This window comes from Podarcis raffonei, chromosome 15 (assembly GCF_027172205.1).
Source record: "Podarcis raffonei isolate rPodRaf1 chromosome 15, rPodRaf1.pri, whole genome shotgun sequence".
Lineage (NCBI taxonomy): Eukaryota > Metazoa > Chordata > Lepidosauria > Squamata > Lacertidae > Podarcis > Podarcis raffonei.
This window is the reverse complement of record NC_070616.1, coordinates 15,005,923-15,032,722: the sequence shown is the minus strand read 5'-3', so window position 1 is coordinate 15,032,722 and position 26,800 is coordinate 15,005,923. Positions and strand designations below refer to the sequence as shown.

Sequence of the window (26,800 nt, the reverse complement as noted above, 5' to 3'; positions counted from 1 at the left end):
GTCTAATGGCAACAGTCTCCTTTTTTTGTGAAAATAGACTTTAATGTAATAAATTAGTTTTCTTTTAAATAAAAACATAGTTTATCCAAACCCCGACACCCTCCACTCAATGGCCCAGAGTGAACAGGATGAGCATGATTTTCCCCTCCCAAAACGCATGCAGAGGAACATCAGTTGCAAGAATGAGAGTCACACCATTAGTCTATAGTTTTGAAACACCCCTTGGCCTGGAATACAGGCTTCTCCTCAAGACAAAAGACACACTCCTCAGGCTGGGTGTACCTGCTGGCACTGTGCCCCCTCCCCAGCCAGAAGTGCTTGACAGCTCACATAAGGCAGACCTGAGGAGAGGGTCACATGACCCTTTGGGGCTGCCATATTTTTTTGGCACAGTGGGATGTAGGGATGAGGGCCAGAGTGCCTCTCTCTACCACCACAAGAACTCACATGTCCGTGTCTTTATCAAAGCTCTTTCTTGCTTCCTTTTTTTTTTTTTAAAGAAATTACTCCAGAGTTTCTACAGAACAAGAAATTTCATTTAAGGAGAAATTTTGGGCCTATTTTATAGTCCCACACTTGACCAACCCGCTTGGGAGATTTCTTCACCCCAGATACGTGGGAATGTGTGAAAGGCGCTGGATTTTATCAAAACACTTGGTTCTGAAAATACTTTAAAGGTTTTTCCCCTGCTCTGCTTGTGAGCTTCCTAGAAGCATATGGGAAACAGGATAGAGCCCATGGAGGCAGGCCTTTGGTCTCACCCAGCAAGGCTGTCCTTATCACACAGCCAGAAATCTATGGAATGGGTCCCGCCAAATGTCACCTGCATGTTCTGGTAGGTTTGGTGAGGTAGGAAATGAAGCTATTAAGGAAAGAGTGCTGTGAAGTTGTTCCTGAATTTTGCAGAATGTAAAATCCCGAGATTTGGGGTGTTGAATTGAGGGAAACACTTGAGGAATTTCAAAGACTGTAAAAAGATATGAAGTGAGAATCCTCAAGAGTAGGGGGGAGGACCTTATTCAGCCGGCTGTCTTAAAACATCCTGCCCAGTGGCAAAGAGAACTATAATGGTCCTCAGGATCTGATCCAGTGCAAGAATGTGAAAGGACTCTGAGGAGAGGAGGGCTCCCAGACTGCTAAGTCACTGTGACTAAAATTACCCAGAGGTTCTGGGTTGTTCAAATGTTGGTGGAGTCATAAGAACATATGATGAGCCTGCTGGATGAAACCAAAGGCCCGTCTAGTCCGGTGGCCAACGAGGTGCCTGTGGGATGGGAAACCTGCAAGCAGAACCCAAGCGCAAGAGCAACTCTTTCCTCCTGTAGTTTCCAGCAAGTGTTGGTGGCCATTGCTGCCTCATTCAGAGGGAGTTCAGAAGTGCCCTGAAGACATCTACTCCAGCATCGTGTTCTCCCAGTGGCCAGCAAGATGCCTCTTCTGGGAAGACCACAAGCAGGACCTGAGCATCCTCCCCTTCTGTGATTTCCAGAAAACTGGTTTTCAGAAGCATTACCGCCTCTGACCAAGGAGGCAGAGCACAACCAGCATGGCAAGTCACCGTCTCCTCCATCATCCCAGATCATTGGCCATGGTGGCTGCTGGGGGACCACATCTGGATGACCATAGGTGTCTCCTCATCCGCTTAGGCCTATCTGGCATTAAATCCTCAAATGGTGATCCTAGTGTGAGAGGGAAAACTCTGCCACAATCGCTAGCAATTTAGAATCTTCCATGATCTGGATTATAAATTGCACGAGGCCTGTAGTGTGAATCTGCATGAATAGCCAATGGGTGGGAATCCCAAGTAAAATCTATTTCAGCTTTCAGAAAACGTGACACACATACACCCTGCACCCTGGTGGGATCACCGTCCGTCTTTTTCTCAGATGCCCCTGCTGTAAAAATCTATCCCCAACAGACCAGTGGGAGGCCTCAAGGAAAATCCTGGTGGAATGGAGAAGAGTCCCCACCCCACCCCATGCAGGCCTAGGGAAAGGAGCTTCGGTTCCTAACCAAGGGGAACGTTTTCTCAGATAATGGAGATGGGAAACATCCATCGGACAACATCACAGCCAAAACCACACACTGGAGAAAAGGTAAACTAAAATGGCAAATGTTCCTGTTGGAGTCCCTTTCTAGAGTGGTTCACAGAGCGACCAGCACATCCTCAGTTCCTGGAAGTAAAATGCCAGCAAGGCTTAAGTTTCTGGTAAGCAGAATTCATCTTGCACTGCAGCGTCTCAGCTCTGCGTCATCGCCAGCCTCGCTCAGACTCACAGAAGCTTATCTTCTCCTTCTTCCAAGCTGATACGTCCAAAGCACAAGAGGCCCATGGGTCAAAGGCTCTCATCTGACTGAGATGGTGTGATGCAGTGGAGCTATCTAGCTGCTACTCCAAGACAGAAGGCTGTGCCTCATAATCTGGTGAATGCCACTGCTGAAGGAAAAGGAAGGGAAGATGGCAGCAAAGAAAAAGAAAAGGCAGATGATGTTATCTGTAGGGATACACAAATAGGCCCTCACTGCTTTGGTCCTTTATCAGGGTTCCAGACAGCTGCCCCCCTTTGATTTATTCCATCCCTTCTCCCTATTCCATCCCTTCTCCCAGTTTTCTTGTTTTCTTTTCCAACTGACACTCAACATTCCATGCTCACTGAGCATGCTCAGTCCTCACTGGGATTCAGCTGCCTGGCAGTTCTTTTGTTTTGCTTCCACCAACACACATGTACTTCTGTAAACCTTGAAATTCCCTCAAGAGCATGTTGATTCCTGCCCTCTTGTTTCCCAATAGACCCATTTCCCCTCTATTTCTGTCTGCACCCACTGCCCAAGTTTGGCATTAAGAGGAAGTGATTGTGACTTTCCGTTTTGCTAGCTGAAGGTATTTGCTGAACGGCCCATGATAGCTGGTGGCTTCCAGCTGTTGCATGTGACACCTAAGCACGAAATGCTGCTCTTGTGAATTTTCTGAAATGGCTGCTTACATGGTTTCTCTCTGTCGTTCTGTCTCCCTCTGCCTGCCTGGCGTGTGTCACTGGACTCTCCGCTTTCTCATTCTCTGAGGGACGCAACCAACCGTTGGACGTGCAAAGCCAGGCAAATAAAGAATTAGTTTACAACAAATGGGAAAGTGGAGTCAAAATAAAACAATGTCAGGGATTCTTTAGCTGTGACTCCTGCATTGCAGGGGGTTGGACTAGATGACCTGGGGGGGGCGTCCCTTCAATTCTACAATTCTACAATTCTACAATTCCATGATTCTATGATTCTGTGAAGGTGACAATATGCTGTCCAACATTATAGAGATAAAAATAAAGACCTGCTCACTGCCCGTTCTCCACTGATTGAAAAAGCAGTTCATTTCGCTACAGATTCACTAGAAAAATATAATTGTCCTATAGTTGGTTGCCAGTGGTTCAGGGTGTGAACTGCAATGTTGTCTTAACGGCTATGTGGGTGTGCATTTGTATCAAGTGTGGAACACTAGATCCAGCCTTTGGCTTGGATCCTTACCTCTCTCTGCCCAAAGGGACAATTTTGGTAAGTGGGCAGGGTTGGCCATCTGCCAGTCTTTTGACATCAGGACGGCTTCAAAGGGACTTTCTCCCAGCACCAATGAGCTGATTGACACTTAGACTGAGCCATGTCGGCTGCCCTTGGGAGCTCCCCATTGGGAATATTCAAAGCCAGGCAAAATTCCCGTTGGGAACTCCCACAGGCAGCTGATCCTCATGGGTCAGCTGGTGTCCTGGTTTTTACTTTTGGAAGCAAGACAACCCTAGTAAAACTGAATTACTGTGTTGTGAAATGACGCATGTCTACAAATTGTCACCAAGATGAAAAGTTTGGAAAGCTCTGCTCTAGGCAGTCTCTAGGGAAGGAGGTTGAGTCAGTAGGCAGCAGAGACTTGCAACCCCCATGGGGCCAAACTCTGAACTCCCCAAATGCCCCAAATGGGGACCGAGATCATTTTGGACTGTCTCTGGTTAAACTGGGGCAGTTGGGAGCATGCCACAAATTGCCTGCTGAAATCCAGGTTGTGGGGTGCTTGGGTAGGAAGCCGCATGCCCATTTCCTGATGTTCTAGACTAGAGCAGTGGGTGGTACTGGTGGGATTACCAAGGGGGTGCTAAGAGCCATGGGGGGGCCCGCAGGGGGAGCGCTGGGGGTGTCAACAACCATCAAGCGGCTTTGAAAAGCTGGTATCACTGGGCCAAGTTCATCCATTGAAGAGTTTTAATTGGATTTTGAACAAATGCACAATTAATTGTTGCTCTTTCGAACATTGCTGTGTTATTATCTTACTTAGTGGGTTGTGCAAACTGCAATTCTGAATAATGCTTTTAGAGTAGGGGGCAGTGGGGATGAATTTAAAAATCTAAGGTGGTGATGGCCCCCAAATGCTTGGGAACCACTATTCTAAAGCCTTGATCAAAGCCTGCATTTGCTAGGCCCTGATCCAGCAAGGCACCCCCCTTACCTGCCTTCCAAGGCTGGGCTCCCCAGGTAGCTCTCCATCCAAGGACATTGCTTCCAGAAAGTTAGATGGTGCAAGGCCCTTCTGCCCATTCACCTCCCCCTGCAGAGAAAGAAGAGAAATGCCTCTATAGCCCACAAGGTAAATGAAACTCCCTGGTGGACACCTAAAAGTCATTCAGAGTGAGGGGCACAGAGTGAGAGCCAGTGTGGTGTAGTGGTTAAGAGTGGTGGACTCGTAATCTGGTGAACCGGGTTCGCTTCCCCGCTCCTCCACATGCAGCTGCTGGGTGACCTTGGGCTGGTCACACTTCTTTGAAGTCTCTCAGCCCCACTCACCTCACAGACTGTTTGTTGTGGGGGAGGAAGGGAAAGTAGATTGTTAGCCGCTTTGAGACTCCTTAAGGGGTGTGAAAGGTGGAATATCAAGTCCAAACTCTTCTTCCTCTTCTTCTTCTTGTTCACTAAACCTCAGAGTACCAGATGCTGGAGATAGACTGCCCCTGTACATGGAGGTTCTACATATAGCTGTCACCATTGATAGGCCTTGCTAAGTCATTCCTCTCTGACCGCATCACATGCATCGTAAACCACCCAAACTGGTGACCACTGTCCTGCTTTGCGGCAGTGTGTGCCTCATGTCCATTACGTCTTGTGCAAATGTCGTGTTTAGCGGTCAACCAGTTTTCATCCATCTCTGATCAAACCAATCAGGTTCCCCGAAGCTTATTTTAATTAAGTGGTGGACGAGCTCAGCTGCCTTGAAAACGATGACGGCTCCGCAGCTCTTAATTGCCAACAACTCTTTATAAGGAAACCCGGCGAAGGTCAACGATGGCAGAGCTTTCAAAGTGGTGGAGGGTGACTAAGACTAAGCGGAAGAGTTGGCAAACCCCCATATCAATGCAGCCCCTCTGATTTTATTCAGATACATCATTTAGTGCCTGAACAGTTCGGATAAAAAGGAAGGATCCTGTACTTACGTAATAGAACCCGTCGTCGTCCATGGAACTGAGCACAGTGACAATATCCCCAGCGCAAAACCTCAGCTCTGCCTAGAAGGAAAACAGTGAAGACAATGAGAAAGTTGGGGGCTGGGTGGGAGAGTGACCTTGGAAATGTGTGTGAAGACAGGGCTGATCTGCAGAAGTATCTGAGGAAGGCTGGCCTCACCTACTTTGAAGGGTGAAGATCAGAGAAGCCCTCTTGCCACCTCATGACTGTAGGCAGAGTGAGTGGGGAGGCTCAGAGGCTTACCAGGGTGAGACAAAATTGCCCCAAAATGCTATTAAAACTGACTAACCTTTGCTTATCACCACCAAAGAACCTTTGAGTGCTTTCCTACCCCAGGAAACACTGGGTGACCAGCCGCTCTTGCTCACCTCCGTATCCAGGTTGGGAGAATTCTCTTTGGGGTTGTAGTCAAAGATGGCCACCATAGTCCTTGGGGCATCATCCTCAGAGCTCAGATCCTGACTTTCATGTGCATCTAGCAGAGAAAAGGAAGCATACAGTCACAGCTCCTTATTTCAGCCTGTTGCCCAGAGCAGAAGAGCAGAAGAAGAGCCTGCAGGATCAGGCCAGTGGCCCATCTAGTCCAACATCCTGTTCTCACGGTGGCCACCCAGATGCTTGTGGGAAACCCGCAAGCAGGATTTGAGCACAAGAGCTCTCTCCGCTCCTGTGGTTTTCAGCAGGTGGTTTTCAGAAGTGTTGCTGCCTCCGACTGTGGAGGCAGAACCCAGCCATCACAGTTAGTAGCCATCCATAGCCCTCTCCTCCTCCATGAATTTGCCCAATCGTCTTTTAAAGCCATCTAGGTTGGTGGCCACCACTGTCTCCTGTGGGAGGGAGTTCCATTGTTTTAACTATGCGCCGCACATACTTGGGAATCACTGAACTAATTGAAGACGAAGCAATGCTCACCAAAGCAAGGATTCTTCTCTTCTTGCTTCTCCTGCTCCACTGTGGGGATGAAAAACAGAAGAGCCAGTTTAAATAGAAATGCAGTGTGTCTGTCCGTCCCGTTACTGAAGAACAAAGACTTAGCCAAGAGATATTTCCAAATTGCTGGTTTGAGGCCCTGCAGGCAGAGCATATGGTTAACCTTAAATGCAGCTATAACAAAAGCAGGTGTTCTAATTGGCAGAGCTTTGGATGTTGTTCTGTTGCCGAGCCGAGGGGGGTTCAAAACAATAAGAAATAAAAAAGGAATTACTGTGAAAATAAGAAATATTTGGGAGGTAGGGGATGTCAAGTTTTGTCCTTGCTCAGGACACCATATTACCACAGGCCACCCCTGCTGATGCTGTCACACCCCTTTGCTATCCTACATGGAGGAATAGGTCAGGATTCTCTAAAGCAGGGGTTAGCAAACTTTTTCAGCAGGGGGCCAGTCCACTGTACCTAAGACCTTGTGGGGGGCCGGATTATATTTTGGAAAAAATATATGAATGAATTCCTATGCCCCACAAATAACCCAGAGATGCATTTTAAATAAGGACACATTCTACTCATATAAAAACACGCTGATTCCTGGACCGTCCGCGGGCTGGATTTAGAAGGTGATTGGGCCGGATCTGGCCCCCGGGCCTCAGTTTGCCTACCCCTGGTCTAAAGGTTGCATGTGTTCCTACGATATCGTGCTGTGCTTAGTAGGTGGAACCCTTTGTTGGTCATCACCTCAAAACCAATGTTGTAGAGTCCTCAACCATCCTCATAAAAACATAAGCGCCTGCAGGATCAGGCCAGTGGCCCATCTTGTCTAGCATCCTCTTCTCACAGTGGCCAAGCAGATGCCCGTGAGAAACCAACAAGCAGGATTCGAGCACAAGAGCCCTCTCCTCTCCTGTGGTTTCCAGCAATTGGTATTCACAAGCATTGCTGCCTCTGACTGTGGAGGCCGAGCCATTGGGGGCTAGTAGCCTCCTCCTCCTCCTCCTCCATGAATTCATCTAATCCTCATTTAAAGCCACCTAGGTTGGTGGCCATCACTGCCTCCTGTGGGAGGGAGTTCCATAGTTTAACTATACGCCGTATCAAGAAGTGCCTCCATATGCATCACCCTGACCAGCCCACGGGACACAGGAAGCTGTCTCTTACAAAGTTAGATCCTTGGCCCACCTAGTTCAAGATGGTCCATACACCAGGGGTGAGGAACGCCTTTTAGCCTGTGGGTATCCTCCAGAGTTTTGGATCTTTTCTGTTCCTCAGCTGGAAATGAACCTGGGACCTTCTGTTACGAAAAAGGAGCAATGCAGAAGCAAGCACCAGGTGGCTGGAATGGTAAACAGGATGTGGGTGATATTGGATTGTACCGTGGGAAACTGGGACTGTTTGTAAAGTGCTCTGAGAGCCGGATGTTACCTCAGAGCAGCACATGACCCTGTACTGGAAGTACATGGGTGGAGTTTATTCTCTCTCTGCAGTGGTGAATCAGAGTGTGCAGACATGTTTCTCTGTACTGGTGAAAGACAGGAATAAAGACATGTAAATATATTTCTGTCTGTCTCTTTCCCCCTCCCTGGGGGAGGAGTGGTGTGTTCTTTTCACGTTTGAAAAGGATCGCCGAAGAGACCTCCTTTGATCTTGCCGGCAGACGCTGGCAGGGGAGGTCAAGGATTCAAGCCGGGCACCTGGAGGGTGGCCAAATTCCTAAGAGCTGAGCTGGAGGCTCTGCTCGCTTGAATCCCGACAACTGGTAGCAGAGCGATGGTTATCTGATCTATGAGAATCTGCATGAGAGGTGAGAGGTCGATGAATCGTTGCCATCCTCTGCACCTAAGAAGATAAAGAAAAGCGTCTGCCTGCAGCCAGAAGCTGAAACAGACAGCTTGACACCGAGAGGAGTGTGTTTCAAGGCAACGGAGCCCCAAAAAAGGTATGCTGCATTTTGGGGGAGAGAGAATGAACGCAGAAAGATTAATTTCTGGTTCACAAGAGCTGCGTTTGAAAAACAAGCTCTGAAGGCAAGCTTGCATACCAGGAATTCCTGTGGTGAGATAAGGAGTTCCGTCCTGAGCAGGTTGCTAGGCAACGTCTGCCAGTTACTGAGTGGCCTAAAAAGAGCCTGGGAAATCGAAAGTGTATCTGCGCAGCTGTGCAAGGGTTTTGAAAAAACAGCCCAAAGGTTTGCCTGCCTGTAAAAAAGCAGTAAACAGAAGAGAACTTTTGGAGTTTACTGGCTTGAAAAGTGAAAGCTGGCTTGAGATTGAGTGTAAAGCTGACCCTTGGATTCAGCATGGATGCCAAGAAGGGGGGAGTGCCCCTGAGTGCCGTGGTTCTAGATGAACACAGCCGGCATGCTGCACTGGAAGTAAAGGACAGGGGGAGGGAGGAACGGAGTTCTAATTCCCCCACCGATGAGGCTACTGGAAAGGATGCTGTAGCTTTGAGCGTTGTCCAATGTTACAGTTGTGGACAGGCTGGGCATCTTCAGCGGAACTGTAAGAAGCCACGTCAGCCAAAAGGAGCGAAGGGCCGCTCAGCAAAGCCTGAGGCGTCAGGCAAAGGTCATACCAAGCCTATGGTGGAACCTGCAAAGGCTTTGATGGCGAAGGGAACCACGCCAGATGTTGGGAACGCGTTTATAATTGACACGGGCTGCACGGTTCATATGTCCCCACACAGAGGGCTCTTTTCAACGTTTAAGAAGCAAAGCTTCACTGTGACACAGGCCAATGGTCAGGAGCTGGAAGCGACCGGAAAAGGGACTGTCTATCTTAAGAGTCTGGACTTGACAATAAACAATGTTTACTTGGTTCCTGAATTGAAGTTCAATCTGCTGAGTGTTTCGCAGATTGCAAAGAAAGGACTGAAACTGTCCTACGATGCTGAGAGCTGCAAGATCTACAAAGATGGAGAGTTATTTCTTTCGGCCAGAGAGAAGGATGGACTATATTTGTTGACTTTTGCACAAAGTGATTACATGGAATGTAATTCATCTGTGTCTAACCTAGTTTCTCTTGCAGGTGTGAGCAAGAAGAAGACCGGAGTCAACAGGGCATTTCAGCGGGTGTATGCTGATGTGATTGGTCCTCTAGAACCATCTAGAGGCAATGCAAGATATTATCTTGTGTGTGTGGATCATTTCTCTAACTATGTCTGGGTTTATGTGTTGAGAAAGCCAAAGGAAGCCTTGGAGAGGTTTCAGGAGTTTTGTGACAAGGTTAAGAGTATGCATGATGCTAACATTGATTGTCTATTCACAGATGAGAAGCAGATTTTTCTTTTACAGGATTTCCAAAGGTTCCTGCAGAAGAAGGGAATAAGACACAAGGTTTCTGTTTCAGCGGAAGCGTGGAACAGGGGTGTCTGTGTACGGGTGAACAGAGAATTGCAAAAGGGGATGGAAGCGCAATTGCTTAGTTCACATCTGCCACATGAGTACTGGGCCGAGTCTCTAATGTCGTTCTGTTATACGAAAATGAGAAAGGTTTCAAAAGAGTTGGGAAGTTCTCCTTTTGAGAAACTGTTCCACAGAAAACCTTCTGTTGCCCATTTCAAGGTTTTTGGGTCTCATGTGAGAACAGAAGCTCCAGGTGGAGTAAAGAATGCCAGAGGCATTTTTGTGGGGTATGAAAAGGGTCTCTACAGAGTAATTTTGTCTGAATCTGGTCAGGTGATTCTCACAAAATTTCTAAAGAGTGCTCCTGAACAGGAGAGAGTGATAGTACACACATTTCCCACTGAGGACGATTCAGATGATGATGATTTCACTGATTTCAGCTGTAATGAAAGTGATGACACTGATAGCTCGGAGAGCTCAGTTGTCACAGTCATTGAGAGGAAGTCTCACACAATGGATAGGCCTTCACAACTGAAGGATGAACCACTGTTTACCATTGGAACTAGTTCTCCAAAGAGTCCTGAGACTGGACCAGTGAGCAGAGAGGATCAGCACCTCATACGTAGGTCTGAGAGAGTTACAAAGGGTCAACCACCCAAGAAGTACTCAAAAGAGTTTGCTAACTTAGCTGTTGCATGTGTTGCTGTTGTAAACAACCGAGGACAGGTTGGAGCTGTGTCTAAGTCAGAGACAAAGACACAACAGAGAGTTGTTAGCCAAGGTAATGCAGATGCACTCATTCCTTGGAAACCAGACAACCAGAGAGGTACACTGGGGAAACCAGTGGCGGGGAGTTCCAAGGGTGGAACTGAAACAACAGGGGAGTGTTATGTGTATAACAACTGTTTGTTTTCTTCTCTGGATCATGCTTTGCTTGCTGCAACACGCATTGATTCTTTTGGGGGAGGATGTTACGAAAAAGGAGCAATGCAGAAGCAAGCACCAGGTGGCTGGAATGGTAAACAGGATGTGGGTGATATTGGATTGTACCGTGGGAAACTGGGACTGTTTGTAAAGTGCTCTGAGAGCCGGATGTTACCTCAGAGCAGCACATGACCCTGTACTGGAAGTACATGGGTGGAGTTTATTCTCTCTCTGCAGTGGTGAATCAGAGTGTGCAGACATGTTTCTCTGTACTGGTGAAAGACAGGAATAAAGACATGTAAATATATTTCTGTCTGTCTCTTTCCCCCTCCCTGGGGGAGGAGTGGTGTGTTCTTTTCACGTTTGAAAAGGATCGCCGAAGAGACCTCCTTTGATCTTGCCGGCAGACGCTGGCAGGGGAGGTCAAGGATTCAAGCCGGGCACCTGGAGGGTGGCCAAATTCCTAAGAGCTGAGCTGGAGGCTCTGCTCGCTTGAATCCCGACACCTTCTACCTGCCAAGCAGGTGTCCTGGCCCTGAGCTACAACCCTGTGAATGAACTGTGTTTGTTTGCCAGCTCTAAGAAACCCAGATTCGCAGAACACACACAAAGCCATTGTGGAAAAGCATCGTCCTCCATCTATAGAAGCAAGAAACTTTTTTAGAGTTCAAGGGCACCTCCTAACCAGGTAAAGTTACTTGAGCAGGGTGCAAAGCAAGGCTGGTGAGGGGTGTGGCTCTGGGGTCAAATCCAGCCCTCCAGGCCTCTCTGTCTGACCGCCAGAAGGGTGTGTTTCCTAGAGACAGTCGTGAGGACCAGACAGAGAAACCTGGAGGGCTGGATTTGGCCCCTGGAATTGAGGTTCTCCACTGCTGGTCTACACTGGCTGGCAGAAGTTTTCCCCAACTGAACCTGGGACCTTCTGCAGGCAATGCATGTGGCCAGCCACTGAGCAGTGGCTCTTCCTTGAAAAATCAAGCAAGATTCTAGTCCTCATTGTTCTGAATAAAGGGGCTGATTTAAGTAGGAACATAGGCTCCTTTTCTTGAATCAAAACCTTGAGTCGCCTAGTTGAGGAGGACCGTTTTCACTGACTGGCAGTGGCTTCCCAAGATTTCAGGTATTTCCCCATGCCCTGGAGATGCTGGGGTTCAAACATGGGAGCTTCTACTGGCAAAACAGGTGCTCCAACACTGAGCTAAGCCCTTCCCCACATCTTGTGCATGGACACTGTTTTTTTTGTTTCTCAGCTTTGTGACAATCTCTTCAAATGGGACTTGAGAGGGCTGTAAGAGGCAATCAACACCCCGGACACGATACAGACCTTTTTTGGATCGCCGAGGTTTTGGTGGGCGAACTGTGAGGCGACGAGGAGGAGGGGAAAACACACCGTTATCTGCATTAAAAAAACCAAAACAAAACCCAAGCAAATTAGCAATCTGCAAGATAATGAAATGTAAGAAATCTTTTTGCAATATTAATTTCAGTTGGTGGGTTCAGCTCTCAATCACTGTGGTATAGAGTCCGGATTTGGAGATACGCAACACTCTGCATCCTGGCTTGCAAGGGGCATGACCACAATTCAACGATCCCTTCCAGGCAGGCAAAAGCATTTGAGGGGAGGATGAGCTGGGGATTGACAGGCCTGGGGAGAGTGCTGTGGGCCAGTGTTTTCTGGTGGGTCACATCTGGGCCTGGACCTGAGGTTCCCCATCCCACCCCAAGGTCACGGGTCAGAGTGGAGCACCTAGACTTTCCACCAGCATGTCCGTAGGGATCCGTCCTTCCTCTAGGAGCTGCTTCCTGGTGGCCTCGCTGTCCACCTGGACCTCGGAGACCATGTTGCAGGGGATATAGCCCGTTCTCCCCCCACATTTTCCTCTGTAGAATCCATCAGCATCCTTGTGGCCATAAACCTGGAGGAGGATGAAACAATGAGAAAGATGAACAATAATTTGCAAGAGAGTTTTGGGGGGAAGCGGTCAGAGAGATATTAAGAACATAAAAAGAGCCTTGCTGGATCTTAAACCATATTTGCAAAGAGGCATTTTAAGTACCGTATTTTTCGCCCTATAGGACGCACTTTTCCCCCTCCAAAAATTAAGGGGAAATCTGTGTGCGTCCTATGGGGCGAATGCAGGCTTTCGCTGAAGCTTGGAGAGCGAGAGGGGTCGGTGCGCACCGACCCCTCTCGCTCTCCAGGCTTCAGGAAGCTATCAGCAAGCCTTGGGAGCCCGCGGGAGTTCCCGCAGGGCTCCCTAGGCTGTGGATAGCAGCCTGCTGCCCGGAGCGCGGGGTGCGCTGAAGTAGAGCGCCCCGCGCTTCAGGCAGATATCCGCAAGCCTGGGGAGCCCGCGGGAGTTCCCGCAGGGCTCCCTAGGCTGCGGATAGCAGCCTGCTGCCCGGAGTGCGGGGTGCGCTGAAGCAGAGCGCCCTGCGCTTCGGGCAGATATCTGCAGCCTAGCGAGCCTGCTGCCCTTGTTTTTCTCCTCTAAAAACTACGGTAGGTGCGTTTTTAAAAGCTCGGGCTTCCCCCGCCCCAGCCCCGTGGCTGGGGGGGGGGTAATTTTTTTTCTTTATTTCCTCCCCAAAAAACTAGGTGCGTCCTATGGGCTGGTGCGTCCTATAGGGCGAAAAATACGGTATTTAGATTTCCTAGGGAGCACACCGTTGAAATGCATATTGTATCTGGAAATCTATTACCGACGAAAAAAGAATGGCAGATCAATTTAATGGACTATGCAGAATTAGAAAAGATGGCAGGAAGGATTTGAAACCTGCGGGATCAGAGATTCTCAGAGGACTGGAGTAAATATGTGAATTATTTGAAAAGCAGTTGTAATCAACAGATTACGCTAGTAGGATTGCAAGAAGTTTTGTAAGGAGGACTATGTGAAATATTGCAGAGAAAAGTATGAAGAGAATTATTAGTGAAAGACTATTAAAAGTAATGAAACTAATGAAATGCAGATTAAGTGATAAAGACTGAAAAATCTTCAGATGTGGCTGATGGAAGTCCAAAACATTGTATAAGATAAAAAAAATTGTTGTATGATTTTTGGAAATTTTATGTAAAAATCAATAAAAATATATTTTTTAAAAAAGAGGAAACTTAGCAAACAGTTCTCTTTCCCTCTCTTAAAAATTATGCACAAGGGTGCTGAAAAAGGTTCACAGTGGAGGATGGTGACAAGGGTTTGGGAAGTGGTAGAGTTTTTCACCTCTTCCCATAAGCAGATTTAGAAAAGCAAAGTGGTCAAAATTTCGTAAGGAGTTGATACAGAAGAGAAACCACTATGGGCCCCCAAACTGTTGCTTAATTTAGGCACATTGCAGAATCGAACTTCCTCTTGTTATCAGCACCACCAAAGCAGAGTTTCTCAGAAGGGGAGGGGGAGGGAGTGAAAAAGCTCCTCCCGAGCTGAGCAAAAGGACTCAAGCTCTCTGGATGACCTTTGACCAGAATGGCACCTTCAGCTGATGGGAAGATAAAAAATGTGATATCAATGTGATAAAACCAGCAAACAAACATGAGAAAGAAGAAGAGTTCTGCTGGGTCAGGCCAAATAGGGACCATCTAGCCCAGCATCCTGTTCTCACAGGGGCCAACCAGATGCCCAGATGGGAAACCTGCAAGCAGGATTCGAACACAAGAGCATCCCTCCTGTGGCTTCCGGCAACTGCTATTCAGCAGCATTGCTGCCTCTGACTGTGGAGGCAGAGCAGAGCCATCATGGCTAATAGTCATCAATAGAACTCTCCTCCTCTGTGAATTTGTCTAATCCTCTTTTAAAGCCGTCCAGGTTGGTGGCCATAACTGCTTCCTGTGGGAGCGAGTTCCACAGTTCACCTGTGCTCTGCGTGAAGAAGGACTTTCATTAGATGCCCACAAGTCATGAGAGAAGGGGAAAACATTTTTCTACCCACTCTCTCCAAGCCATGCATACCGTATTTTTCACTCCATAAGACACACTATTTTCCTCCTAAAAGTAAGGGGAAATGTGTGTGCGTCTTATGGAGTGAATGCATTGGGCAGCAGAGGGATCCCTCGGCTACTGCTGCAGTCGCAAGCTTATAATGATGATGATGATGATAATAATAATAATAATAATAATAATAATAATTTATTATTTATACCCCGCCCATCTGGCTGGGTCTCCCCAGTCACTCTGGGCGGCTTCCAACAGAATATTAAAAACAGTACAGCATCAGACATTAAAAACTTCCCTAAAGATTGATGATTGTTGCCCCCGCAGCTGGAGCCATGGCTCCTGTCCATCACTTGCTGTAAAGCAAGCAGAGCAAGAGCCGCTGACACGTTCTGCGCAGCTCTCACTTTTCTTGCTTTAAAGCGAGAGCCGCAGAGAGCGTGTCAGCGGCTCTTGCTCTGCTGGCTTTACAGTGAGGCTGGAGGAGGGATGGAAGGAGCTCCGTATAAGGGCTCCCTTCCGTCCCTCCTCCTGCTTCACTCTGAAGCCAGCAGAGCAAGAGCTGCTGTGCAGCTATCGCTCTTGCTCTGCTGGCTTCAGCGAGAGCTGTGCAGCATCTCTTGCTCTGCTGGCTTCGCAGCAAAGCGGGAGGAGGGACGGATGGGAGCAAGCAAAGCACCTGTCCCGGTGTCTCCTCCTCCTCTTCTTGTTCCGGCGTCACAGTGCTTTACAGCGAGGCGAGAGGAGGGATGGGCAAGCAAAGTGAGAGCTGCGCAAAGTGGGACAGAAGCCATGTAAGCGGCTCTCGCTTTGCTTGCTTTAAAGCAAGAAAAGCAAGAGCCGCTTACATGCTCTGCGCAGAATATTTTTTTCTTGCTTTCCCCCTCTAAAAACTAGGTGCATCTTATGGTCAGGTGTGTCTTATGGAGCAAAAAATACGTTAATTTTAAAAAGTTCTATCATGTCGCCTCTTGCTCTCCTCTTCTCTGAACTGAAAAGTCCCAAATGCTGCAACCTTCCTTCCAAGAGGACTTGTTCCATCCCCTCGATCATTTGACTTGCACTTTTCTGAACCTTTTCCAACTCCACCATACCCATTTTGAGGTGAGGTGACCAGAACGCTACACAGCATTCCAGATGCAGATGCACCATATATTTTCATGATGGCCTTAATGAAACAAAACCTGAGTCTCCATTGAGGCAAAAAGAAATTTGGAGGAAGGAATGCGTCAGCAGCTTTTTAACAGGGGTAAAATGAGAAAGGTAACTACAAGCATGTGTGGTGGACATGCACCAAGCTATCACTGTTCTGGGATCAAGTTTTCAGTGCAGTGGATAAAATGCTTCTGTCATCTATTACAGCAGTTTACAGGCCACTGACTCATCCCCAGTGCTCCCTACCATTCAGAAGAGTGGTTTGCACAACCCACCAAGAAAGATAGTTTCACCATAAAATTCAAAACAGTAACAATTAATTGCATTTTTATTCAAAATTCAATTAAAAATATTTTGTTTAATTCAACAAAATTGATGAACTTGATTCATCATCAAATTGATGAACTTGATTTATCAATACCAGCTATTACCAATAATTGGCTAGCTTGTGACAACTCGGAATCATAAATACAAACAACCGTGGCCACAGAAAATAAGTATTGAGCATGATTAGTTTAAATAGTAACTTACTTTAAATAGTAAGTGAGAAATATGTTTTCCTCTAGGCTTTAGCCTGGTCAAGCCAGAGGCTGCCTTGCAGCTGCCTTGCTTCTTGGTGACGCCCTAGGTAATCTCACTCCCCACCTGGGTGTGATACTGTCGACTTTGGGAAGCACTGTTCCATTAGAAAGACTCCAGATTTAGCTCTTCTAATTTATTTGCAGGTGATAATACAGACTTGAAAGATCAACCCTGACAGGATACTTAATGGTCACTGCATGTGTGACCATTGCCATTTTGGGGGAGGATCTTAAAGGAACTAATTTAACAGCCTGATACAAAAAGATTTGGCAGATAGCCCTTGTGGAGAAACATAACATGTAAGTTAAGAATATCTAGATGAAGTAAACAAAGAGGTGCATTTGCGGAAGAGAAGTGGAGCTTTATCACTAGTACAAATATTTCAGACAACAAAAGGGGTGTGCTCCAATATATATGGGTTTGTTGAATGTTTGGTTTCTCTTCTTTATGACTATAAATACTGCACCTCTACATTTATTAAGTTTGCACAAAGAAGGCTCTTGGGATTTTCATTTGATAGGTTACAATCTTGATTTTGCGATATTGTTTTGCTAAGATTTTAATTCACCATGGTTGTTATGCAACTTAAGAAAATTAAAAAGGTTGATTTAAAAAAATAAAAACAATAAGCAAAAGGATTGGGAGAAGCGTTCCCTATCCAAATCAGGAACTAAATTCATGGGACAGATGTCCTGCACCCCATTGACCAAGTTTAATAGGTGGGCAAGCCCTTCTCCACCTATACCTGCCCACAATCTGATGTCAGGTGGGTGTGGCTTGTGTGTAATGGCCTCATGGGCCAAATGGGGAGGGTTCTGGTAGGCCTGAATAGGCCCGAGGGCTGGAGGCTCCTGACTATCTAAATTGTGGGATGTGAAACACATAGCAGTCAAGTACAGCATTCCTAGAATGAACATGCTAGGGGATGCTTTGTACCAGCCAGGAGAAAACTTCCTGTTTCCTCCTGATCTGGGACAAACTTACTCTGCATGTGACTAGATGTGGGCGTGGCCTAACCTTGGTAGGGGAGCACACATTCTTCTTTTGCTCTTTTTCTCCATTTTGTTTTTCTGTCGGCAGTCACGTGGGACTAACTCCCTTATGGGATAGTTCCACATGTATATATACTTTTGTAACCTAAGTCTGCCTTCAGGGATCCAACTGTGAACTGAATGAATGTGAGTAAATTACTTTTATATTGACTTTAATAAGATTGTCGTGTCTATTCTTTTTAAGAGCGACAAGAAGGGACCTTACCAGGAATCTTATATAGAGAGGCTCAGATGAGCCTGCAACAAGCAAACCACTGTGTGTTTAAAGCGGAATGTTTAAACTCTGCTAAGATATAGAACTTGCTAACGCAAGTTAGGAAGGATATCATTAAACAATATATCCTCTCCTGCCTCCCTGAACATTCCCACATAAATTGATAACCTGGGTGAAACGGAACTGTCCGCCTTCTCCTTAGCTCTGCTCTTACCTTCAAGATTTGTCCCTCCTGAAAGGGGAGTTCTTCCTCGGCTGCGTCGGGGTTCGGAGACATTGAGGGAGGGTCATAGTCAAAGAGGGCTACAAAGAGTCGGGCTGAGCCCCCAGAGTCCATTGGTTCAGGGGAAGGGCTTCTCCAAGAGTCTGCCCGAGACACACAAAAAAGGGTGCAATTAGATATGGGTCTCCCAAGCTTGGGTCTCCAGCTATTTTTGGACTACAACACCCATCACCCCTAGCTAGCAGGACCAGTCGTCAGGGGTGATGGGAGTTGTAGTCCAAAAACAGCTGGAGACCCAAGTTTGGGAAACCCAGAATTAGACCAAAGCCAGTTCTAAGCCTGTCTGCCAGCACAGAACACTTGGTCCAGGTCCTGGACCCAACAAAGCACTGGATTGATCCCCAGGCCCTGATTATTCCCTCCTCCCCAGAAATGCCTAAGACTGGTACTGGATCCCTACTTGTAGCTTTCCCCACTCACAAAAAAACCCCCTGAAACAATTCAGTTGGTTAGAGAGTGGTGGTGATAATTCAAAGGTTGCAGGATCTATCCCTGTATGGGACAACTGCATATTCCTGCATTGCATAGGATTGGACTAGATGATCCTCAGAGTTCCTTCCAACTCTACAATTCTATATTTCTATATTTCTAAGCAGCTTACCGGAATTTGTGTCGGGAGCTTCTGCTACATCTTGACACCTTCTTCGGGGACGCCTGCCTCTCCTGGTAGGGACCTGCCAAGAGGTTGAGTTCAGCAGCTCAGGGTTGCCATTGCCAGACACCTGGAAGAGAACCCTTGGCAGAATTAGTCCCTGATCCATCCTCACAAGATCTGAAAATTTATGGCCAGGGCGGAATCACACAAACACACGCACATATGCAAAAGCAAAGCTACAAGATGCAATATTCCTCTTCTGGAAACTTGTGGAATCTGGACCCAAGAAGATTTTGGGAAAGTCCATTATGTTTGGTGTTGTGGTACAAGTTACCTCTGACGTGTCCCCAAACCCACGATGCAGTGGGAGGGAAGATCAGGTCCGTGGGCCAAATGTGGCCCACCCCCAGGCCTATGGCCTTGGGGGCTCTCCACAAGCCACACCTCCTTCCTCAGCCACACCCATCGCCTTAAGCCACACCCCTCGCCAACCCAGCTTTGACCCTTCGCTGAGAGGGCTGGAATGTGTCCTCGAATTCTGAAAACATTTAATTATTCAGTAGGGTTTCCCTTTGGGAAGAGGAATACTGCATGGGAAGCCTCCAGCCAGCCAGGTTGATTTTGGAGTGAAACATAAGAAAAGCCACACGAAGGAGCACCACAAATGCACCACAAGCTCCAGCTGTTAGGACAATAGGAGGCGCCTCTGTTTCCAGCAAAGCACTCAGCACAAGAATCAGAAAGCAAGCAAGCTGGGGAGCTGGGGAGAGAAAGCACGGTCAGGGTTGCGGCAAGCTGCGGCAATGGCGGTAGGGGAAGGGGGCAGCTCACAGACCCGTGGGTGTGACGATGGAAGGACATCCTTCCAAGGCCGCTCCAGCCCGCCTCTCCAGAGAGAGGGGTTCCTCTCCAGACTCCGGCTCCTCTCCTCGGAGGCGCCTGCGGAGGCCCTCCTCCTCCAGCAGAGCCTCCCGGGTGAGCGGCTGGGGGACGTGCTCCAATCCCCACTCTCCTCTTCCAAGCTGCTGCACCTCTTCAGCTCCCTCGGCCCGCTGGACTGGACCGACCCCGAGCGGCTGGAGGAGTCGCTCCACCCCTCTTCGCAGTCCGTGGGGGATCCGTCGGCCCTCCCGTCCAAACTGAGCTGGCTGGCCGGGGTGGACGTGATCGTCATGTCCTCGTCGGAGTCGTACTCGACGTTGATCTCCAAGCTCTCCGGGCTGAGGCAGCGGGAGAGGGTTCCGGGGCCGTCTTCCTCCCCCGCCGCCTCGAGGGGCACAATCCTCCTTTGGCGGGGTCTCCGCCTGGCCCAGCTGCACAGATCCGACTCGTCCTCCACCCCGAGGCTGGTGATCACGTCCAAGTTTTCCTTCAGGCTCCGGGCCCTGTAGAGGCCTCCTCCGCCTTGGTGGGAACTGCTCAGCATGGAACGGGCGGGTCGTTCTTGTATCTCCACCTTCCTCTTCCTGTTTCCCTGGGATGGAGCGAGTCCTTTCTCTCTGCAACGGCTGGGCCTTCCCCATTGTGAAGACTTCCTCTCCACAGCAATCTCAGGGCAATCCCACTCCCAGTTCCCAGGGTAAGCTGGCATTTCACTCACACCCTCTCTCCTGAACTTCCCAGGGACATCCAGCAAGACTTCCTCCTCCGACGGAACCTGGTTCCTCTTCGGTGGAGCATCCACAGGAAGAGGAGGAGCTTCTGTTCTTTTGTAGGGAGACCTATCCCGGAAGTCATCAGAAGACTTCCTTGCCAGAGGGGGTGAAACTGGTCTGTCCCAATCTTCCTCCTCCTCCTCTTCTTCCGTTACTTCTGGGATGCTGAAAAGTGCTTTGCTGCAGTTTTTTTGCAATGGCATCTCCAGGATCCGTTCCAGGATCTCTTCGTCGCTATCGGTGTCGCCAAGGTCCAGCTGTGTTCCAGCCCCGGAGAACAGGCCAGCAAGGGAGAAGGAGAGAGAAAGAGGAAATAGGTGTTAAAAGGGATGGGGGAACAGCGCTTACCTACCATCAATCCTTCGGATGGCAATAAAAGAGGGCTAGGCAAGTTCGTGGAGGAGGCTGGCTACATCTATCAGCGGCTAGATTAACTGTGGTCGCTAAATGGAGCCTCCACAGCCAGAGGCAATCTACCTCAGAACACCAGTTACTGGGGAGGGTTGAGGAAGAGCAGGATAGGGTAGTTGCCTTTGTTGCCTTGCCCAGGCATCTGATTGGCCACTGTAGCAAATGGAATGCTGGACTAGATGAACCTTTGGTCTGATCCTGTGGCTGCAGGGCTCTTCTTGTGCCAAAATCCATTGCAAAGACCAACATTATGAAGTTAGAGGAGTCCAGCTGCATAGAAAGAAGTTAGGGATATGGAGGGGTGCGTGTATGTGAACATCCAGGCGGAAGAATTGGCCAGTATCCCAGCTCTGATCTGGGCCCAGGACACTGGCTCAGCGATGGATCAAACACCAGCCTTTTCATCCTGTGTAAACGTCTCGCAACTTTAGCAGGTCAGAAAGAATTTTTCTTTTTTCCTGCTTGGCTCTTCAAGTCTTCTTCCTTAGGCCTGTCTACCTGATCTACCCTCTCTCAATGATCTGTGCAGTCCGGCTGAATAAATGTTGCAGGTATCTAGTGGAACACAAGGCTTGTCTTCCTCCAAACAACTCTTAATGGGGTATCTTCCTATATATATATAAATGTAAGGCTGTCATCACGTAGGAGGGTTTGCAATGGCGCATGACAATCCTGGATTTGCATGAAGTCGGAACACAGACCCTATTGGAGGATTTGTAGCAAGAGGGTGGGGGGAGGGGGGAAGCTGTGTGCAATGTGAGCAGGGATGGCAGCCTCTAGTAATCCATATCTGTCTGTCTGTCCATTTGTCCATCCATTTCTGTGGTTTCCCATGTCTCAACATTTGTAAGCACTTCCTCCTTTGAATTAATTTGCTGTAGAATTGTTATGTGCTGAGTTGAATAGGATCCAAACTGCAGCAGTCTGATTGGTCCTAGAACAATAGGATCCAAAAGGCAGCAGTCTGATTGGTCCTAGAACAATAGGATTCAGAATGCAGCAGTCTGATTGGTCCTAGAACAATGCAGCAGTATGATTGGTTGGCAGGAACCACCCAATCATGCTCCAGATAGAAGTGAATCCACAACCTGATTGGCTTACAGTAGAATTCCGGAATTAGCCAATCATGTGCAGCCCATTGTGTAAATAATGTATATAAAGCAGATACCTTGAGGGGACTTTCATTCATTCCTCCTCACCACTATGAGCTGAATAAAGAGCATGAAATCACTTTGCGACTCTGAGTATATTTCACTGGCGACGAGGATGGGATCCCGCTGAGCTGACTGCCACACACAGCACCGCCACCTGCCGCACCGCTGCCTCGCACCGTGTATCCAGGCTTCAGCTCCGGGACACAAGGAACTCAGAATGGCAACCGACAGCAGCTTCTCGCCGTTCAACCCAGCATCTGGAGACTGGGAAGCGTACGCCTCCCGTTTCACCTTCCTCCTAGAAGCCAAAGGGGTCACCGATGAAGAAGACACCAAGAAGAGGGCGATATTCTTCAGCATCTGCGGAGAGGAGACGTTTGAAATCGCCCGGGCTCTCCTTGCACCTGAAGACCCATTGTATCATAAAGACAAGCAGCTCCAGTGACACAGCGTGGTTCCTGACAGTCCTGCTTCGGTGCGTCACCTTCCTCCAGGGGTTCGTCTCCTGCAATGGGTGATCTTCCTCCTCCATAGAGGCATCCCACCTGTGTTGCTGTTCCAATACAGTCCATTCTGCTCTATTGAGAAATTCTGGCTCTTGCCTAGTAGCTCAGTAGTATGGATAGGCAGGCCTCAAATGGCTGTACCTTCTTCTCCAGCAAGGCAACCAGTTTGCACTTGCTACAGGTGTAGCTCTGCACGTTTTCAGGCAGGAAAATAAACTTGGCACAGGTATTGCAGGTCACTGCAGCATCTCCTTCACTGTCCATGTCTCTTGGTCCTACACACACCATGAGATAGCACTCAAAACACCCTCACAAATTTACAAGTCCTGATCATGAGCTCCCAGAAGCTGCAATCAACTAAACAGAACTGCTGCCAGATGCTAACTTCTCCCCCAACTCACCCATTTGCCATTCCTAATGAGATGGCTTGCCATAGCTAATGAATAGCTAAAGGTTGTGCTTCTGGTGGTTGAAGATCTTTGGGGAAAAGGGATTTGACCAAGTTGATCCTGTGAGGTCAGAAGTGAACGCCCCTGAGTTCATTGGAGCATATTCCCAGGAAAAAACTATGCATAAGATTGCCATTATGCTGTACTTAATAAAACTGATATTTTGCTATGTGCTGTGTGGTGGGATGAACATGGTCCCAGATCAACAGAGCTGCTTCCATTTTGGGGCTCTTCCTGGGGGACATGGCTAGGGACTCTCCCAAACAAGGGAAACCTCCTGAACCAAGTGGTCAATGCACCCCATTTCATTCCTGTTTTTGAGTGAACCAGTCTGCTGAAGCTAATCAAATCTAGGCATGGTCAGCATCTAGATGGGGACAGGTTGCTGCCTTGAACCCCATCATTTGGAGAAGGAGATCATGATATACTTTGTTATTAACAAATGCTCCCCTGGGTGAACCCAACTGACTGACCACACCTCTAGCTTCTCCAAGCAGGTGTGGGGCACCTGTGGGCCACCAGATGTTGCTGGACTACAAATCCCATCATCCCTGGCTATTGGCCAAGATTGCTAGGGGTTAATGTGAGTTATAGATCAGCAACACCTGAAGAGTCAAAGGTTCCCTACTCATGTGATTAAGGGAACCAACAGATTACCTTCTCTCCATTTTCTCTGCCAGGGCATTCACTTGGAGCCCATTTTGATTCTCCTGCCTTGCCAGACTGCTGCCTTGCTTCCTCTTCTTCTTCCTCCTCCTCTTCCTCCATGATATCAGACAGGTCTGACCCGCGGCTGTGGTCAGTCAGAAGAGTCACCGGACGATTTCCCGCATCAGATCTTTTCTCTCCCTGCAAAATTTTGAAAATTTAGAAATTTAAAAAGATATTGCTGTCAGTGAAGAATTAAGCCCCACAAAATTTATCCAGGAGCCAAACTGAATATCGGAACACCTGAAGCCTGCCTAGTTTCCAAATCTACATTCACGTTTTGAATGTGAATGTTCAGGTTCTAATCTACATTGATCTTAACCTTGCAAACTGGGATGCTTTAGGCTTGAGTTTAGCAAGCAGCAGTTATGAAATCTCATAAAATGTTAGTTGTCCCATTCTAAATACCATTTGTGTGTCATCTATCAAAAGGTAACCACTGTTGCATGTCAGCTGTCCGGCACAAAAGCAAACTGGCATTGCATGCCAATTCCCAACAGAAATAAAATACTAATACAATTGCAGGTGGACAACCTGATAGAATCAAGTGTGAGCTACTGCTGAATGTCAACTATCAAGCATAGTCAAATGCTGTCTACCATTGCATGTCAATTATCAAAAACTATCCATCGAACATTGGCATGCATCTGCGCTGTGAAAATCTAGCATTTGGTGGCAAAAGTTCATACACAAAATCTGTGTGTGCATGTTGACACCTGATAATAACATCAAAACACACAGGCCTGAACATTTTGCATATGAACTTTTGTAACCGAAAGACGGATTTTTGCAGCGCAGATTCATTTCAGCTCAATTGTGTCCCAAAGCACTTTGTGGGAATTGACTGGCCCTCGAGTTAAGCAAATCCAATCAAAACCCTTTGAACAAAGGAGACGGACCTCTCTTCTGACCCTGGGCGCCAGCAAGGAGTCATCCCTGGGAATCTCCTTCAGCAGCTTCAGCCTCCCGGAAGATCCAGCCACAGATTCTGGGGCTCGCCTCTCGCTTTGCCCTGAGTCGGTGGACCTGTCCTCGCCTTGCAGGGAAGACCTGCTGGGTGGCAACAGCTTCGTTCCCAGGCAACTTGGATCGTTTTCTACCCCCCTGTCGGGTGGGGGCTCTTTCGCCCCCAGATCGGCAGAGCAGGCTTCCCCTCGGCTCGCTGCCTCCTGCGCTCTGGACACCAGCAGGGGCTGCTGGAAAGGAAATGGTTGCAGCAAGAAAGATCAGACACCAAGAAAAGCAACATTCGCAATGGTGGGCTTGGCTTTCCTTTGACATGGATAGCTATCACTTATGATCTAATCAGGGCCCTAATCCTAAACCTAACAGCTGTCAGCAGGGTTTAACAGAGGGGCCAGCAGGTCAGTGTGCCAGCCAGGTAGACTGAGGCATCTACCTCGAGCCGGTGCAGCAATGGGGCTGACACTCAATGGCAGCAGGAAGGTTCCTGATCCAATGGATCCTGGGCTGGTTCATTCCTTCCTCCTCCTCCTCACCCCCAAATGCCTTGGATTTTCACCAGGGAACACGTCCGATGGGCGGATGCAAATGGCTGAACTTACGAAAACAGAATTAAAATGAGCTTGCGCTGCATTTTGGCTGGGCCGTTTTTAAACAAAGAGTCAGGAATATAGAAGTAGATTAGAAGCAGCTACTGGATCAGGCCCAGGTGGAACAGCATTCTACTCTCCCATTGGCCAACCAGATGGTTCAGTGGGAAGCCAGCAAGCAGCATCTGACCACAAGAGCTTCCAGCAACTGTTATTCAGAAGCATTGCTGCCTTATTGACCCCTAATCCTCTGGTCCAATCCTCTTTTAACACCATCCAAGTTGGTCATCATTGCTTCCTGTGGGAGGGAGTTCCATAGTTCAACTTTGTGCTGCGTGAAGTGCTTCCTGAGGGATGGTGGTGGGAAAGGGTGGGATTGAGTGTGGGTATATATGAATATTTTTAAGGATTGTATGAAATGTATGTATGTTTGTTTGTATATTCGTAATATGTATGTATTAATGTTGAATTTTTAAATAACAAAATATTTGTTTATAAATAAATAAATAAAAAGAAAATACTAAGGTGAGAGTCACATCCACTGCCCTGCACAGTTTCGTCTTTGAGTCCTGCCCACCACTAGTATGCGGCCCCCAAAAGCTCCCCCCACAAAAGAAGGCTGCCCCACACTGTTGCCCTAGATACAGTCCCTTCTGCAGCCTCGCCTCCTTTCCCTGGCCTCCACAAAAAGAAAGGCCCCACACTGACCTGGTCGCCCTCTTCAGACTCCTTCCTGAGCATGGCTGGATTGCCCTCAGTCACTGGCGCAAAAGCATTCCCTTCGCCCCTAGGCAGAGGACCTGTTTCTGGAGGTGAGCCCTGCGGCACATGTGTCAAGGCAGCCCCGGTGGGAGAGGTGGACCTATTGGGGGAGGTCTCTGCCAGCAAGGTGCTCCCAGACTTCTTTCTGCTGACGCCAGGCTGGGAGGTGGATTTGGCAAAGGAATTGGTGGCAGCGGCTGCAGGGGTGTCCTCCGTCCCGCATGCCTGGGAGGTCTGAGAGGTGAGGACGTCCCTCCCCTCCCTGCCTGGAAGTTGCACGGCAGGACCGCCAAACTCCAGCGGAGAGGAACAGCTGGTGGCGTCTCCCAACAGAGCCAAGGGGATCTGAGCAGGCACCGAATCCACTGACTCGCCGTAAAGGGACACAGTCCTTACGGAGACTTCCTGGCAGACCTGCAGGATCTGGAGCTGGGAAATCTCAGCCAGGACACTGCCAGCTGTCGGAGAGGTCACTTCCATCACCTGCAGAAAGGGGTCACCAGGGGGACAGGTAAGAGGAGCAAATCCAACACCAAATTTGTTATTGGTGACCCATGATTTAAGGTGGTTTAAAAATCATTGTTATGATTATTATTACTTATATTAGATGCTTATTTTGTCATGGCAACCCAAAGTAACTTACAATGTTTTAAGCCAATGGTAAACACATACATGCATTAAAAACAGCATTTATTTTCTTTTTTAGTTGATTTTTAATGAATTTTCCCCAGACACATCAGAAACACACAATGAAGAACACATCATACAAAACAAAAGTTGACAGTGAACTCAGTCCTGGAATTACACAAAAACAGGTAAGCTGTAGAAATAGCAATCTGGAAAACTGAAGAAAGTAATTTATAGTTTTTTGGGCTGCAGGTCAATTTTTTTTAAAGCTATAATACCAGCCCATAATGAATGTTGAAGATCTGGGGGAAGGCCTGCTCCTTGCTGTCACAAAACAAATTCAACAAATAGAGACCAAGTAACTTTATAGGTCGAGACCAGCACTTAATAAAAATGAATTGTATATAAAGTTTACTTGTTGAATTTAAATCCCACCCTTCCTTGGGAGCTAACAAGGGGTGACAGTTTGTGGATTTCG

The 26,800-nt window shown here is 48.0% G+C and overlaps 1 protein-coding gene across 6 annotated transcripts in view; it reads right to left on the bottom strand.

The window, feature by feature from the left end:
* Positions 1 to 26,800, bottom strand: part of TSPOAP1 (TSPO associated protein 1) — a 57,985-nt gene continuing 31,185 nt past the window's right edge. For 2 of the 6 annotated variants that reach the window (XM_053366821.1, XM_053366824.1), the window contains 14 exons: positions 25,642 to 26,178; positions 24,280 to 24,576; positions 23,330 to 23,521; positions 19,333 to 20,409; positions 18,504 to 18,624; positions 17,834 to 17,985; positions 12,435 to 12,603; positions 12,012 to 12,083; positions 6,403 to 6,441; positions 5,859 to 5,965; positions 5,460 to 5,531; positions 4,481 to 4,579; positions 2,985 to 3,058; positions 1 to 2,437 (listed from right to left, as the gene is read on the bottom strand). In XM_053366821.1, the coding sequence (XP_053222796.1) occupies positions 3,032 to 3,058; positions 4,481 to 4,579; positions 5,460 to 5,531; positions 5,859 to 5,965; positions 6,403 to 6,441; positions 12,012 to 12,083; positions 12,435 to 12,603; positions 17,834 to 17,985; positions 18,504 to 18,624; positions 19,333 to 20,409; positions 23,330 to 23,521; positions 24,280 to 24,576; positions 25,642 to 26,178 (2,961 nt within the window). In that variant the 3' untranslated portion in view covers positions 1 to 2,437; positions 2,985 to 3,031. Of the gene's footprint in view, positions 2,438 to 2,984; positions 3,059 to 4,480; positions 4,580 to 5,459; positions 5,532 to 5,858; positions 5,966 to 6,402; positions 6,442 to 12,002; positions 12,084 to 12,434; positions 12,604 to 17,833; positions 17,986 to 18,503; positions 18,625 to 19,332; positions 20,410 to 23,329; positions 23,522 to 24,279; positions 24,577 to 25,641; positions 26,179 to 26,800 lie in introns of those variants that run through there. The other 4 variants (XM_053366822.1, XM_053366823.1, XM_053366826.1 and 1 more) reach the window with 4 other exon arrangements.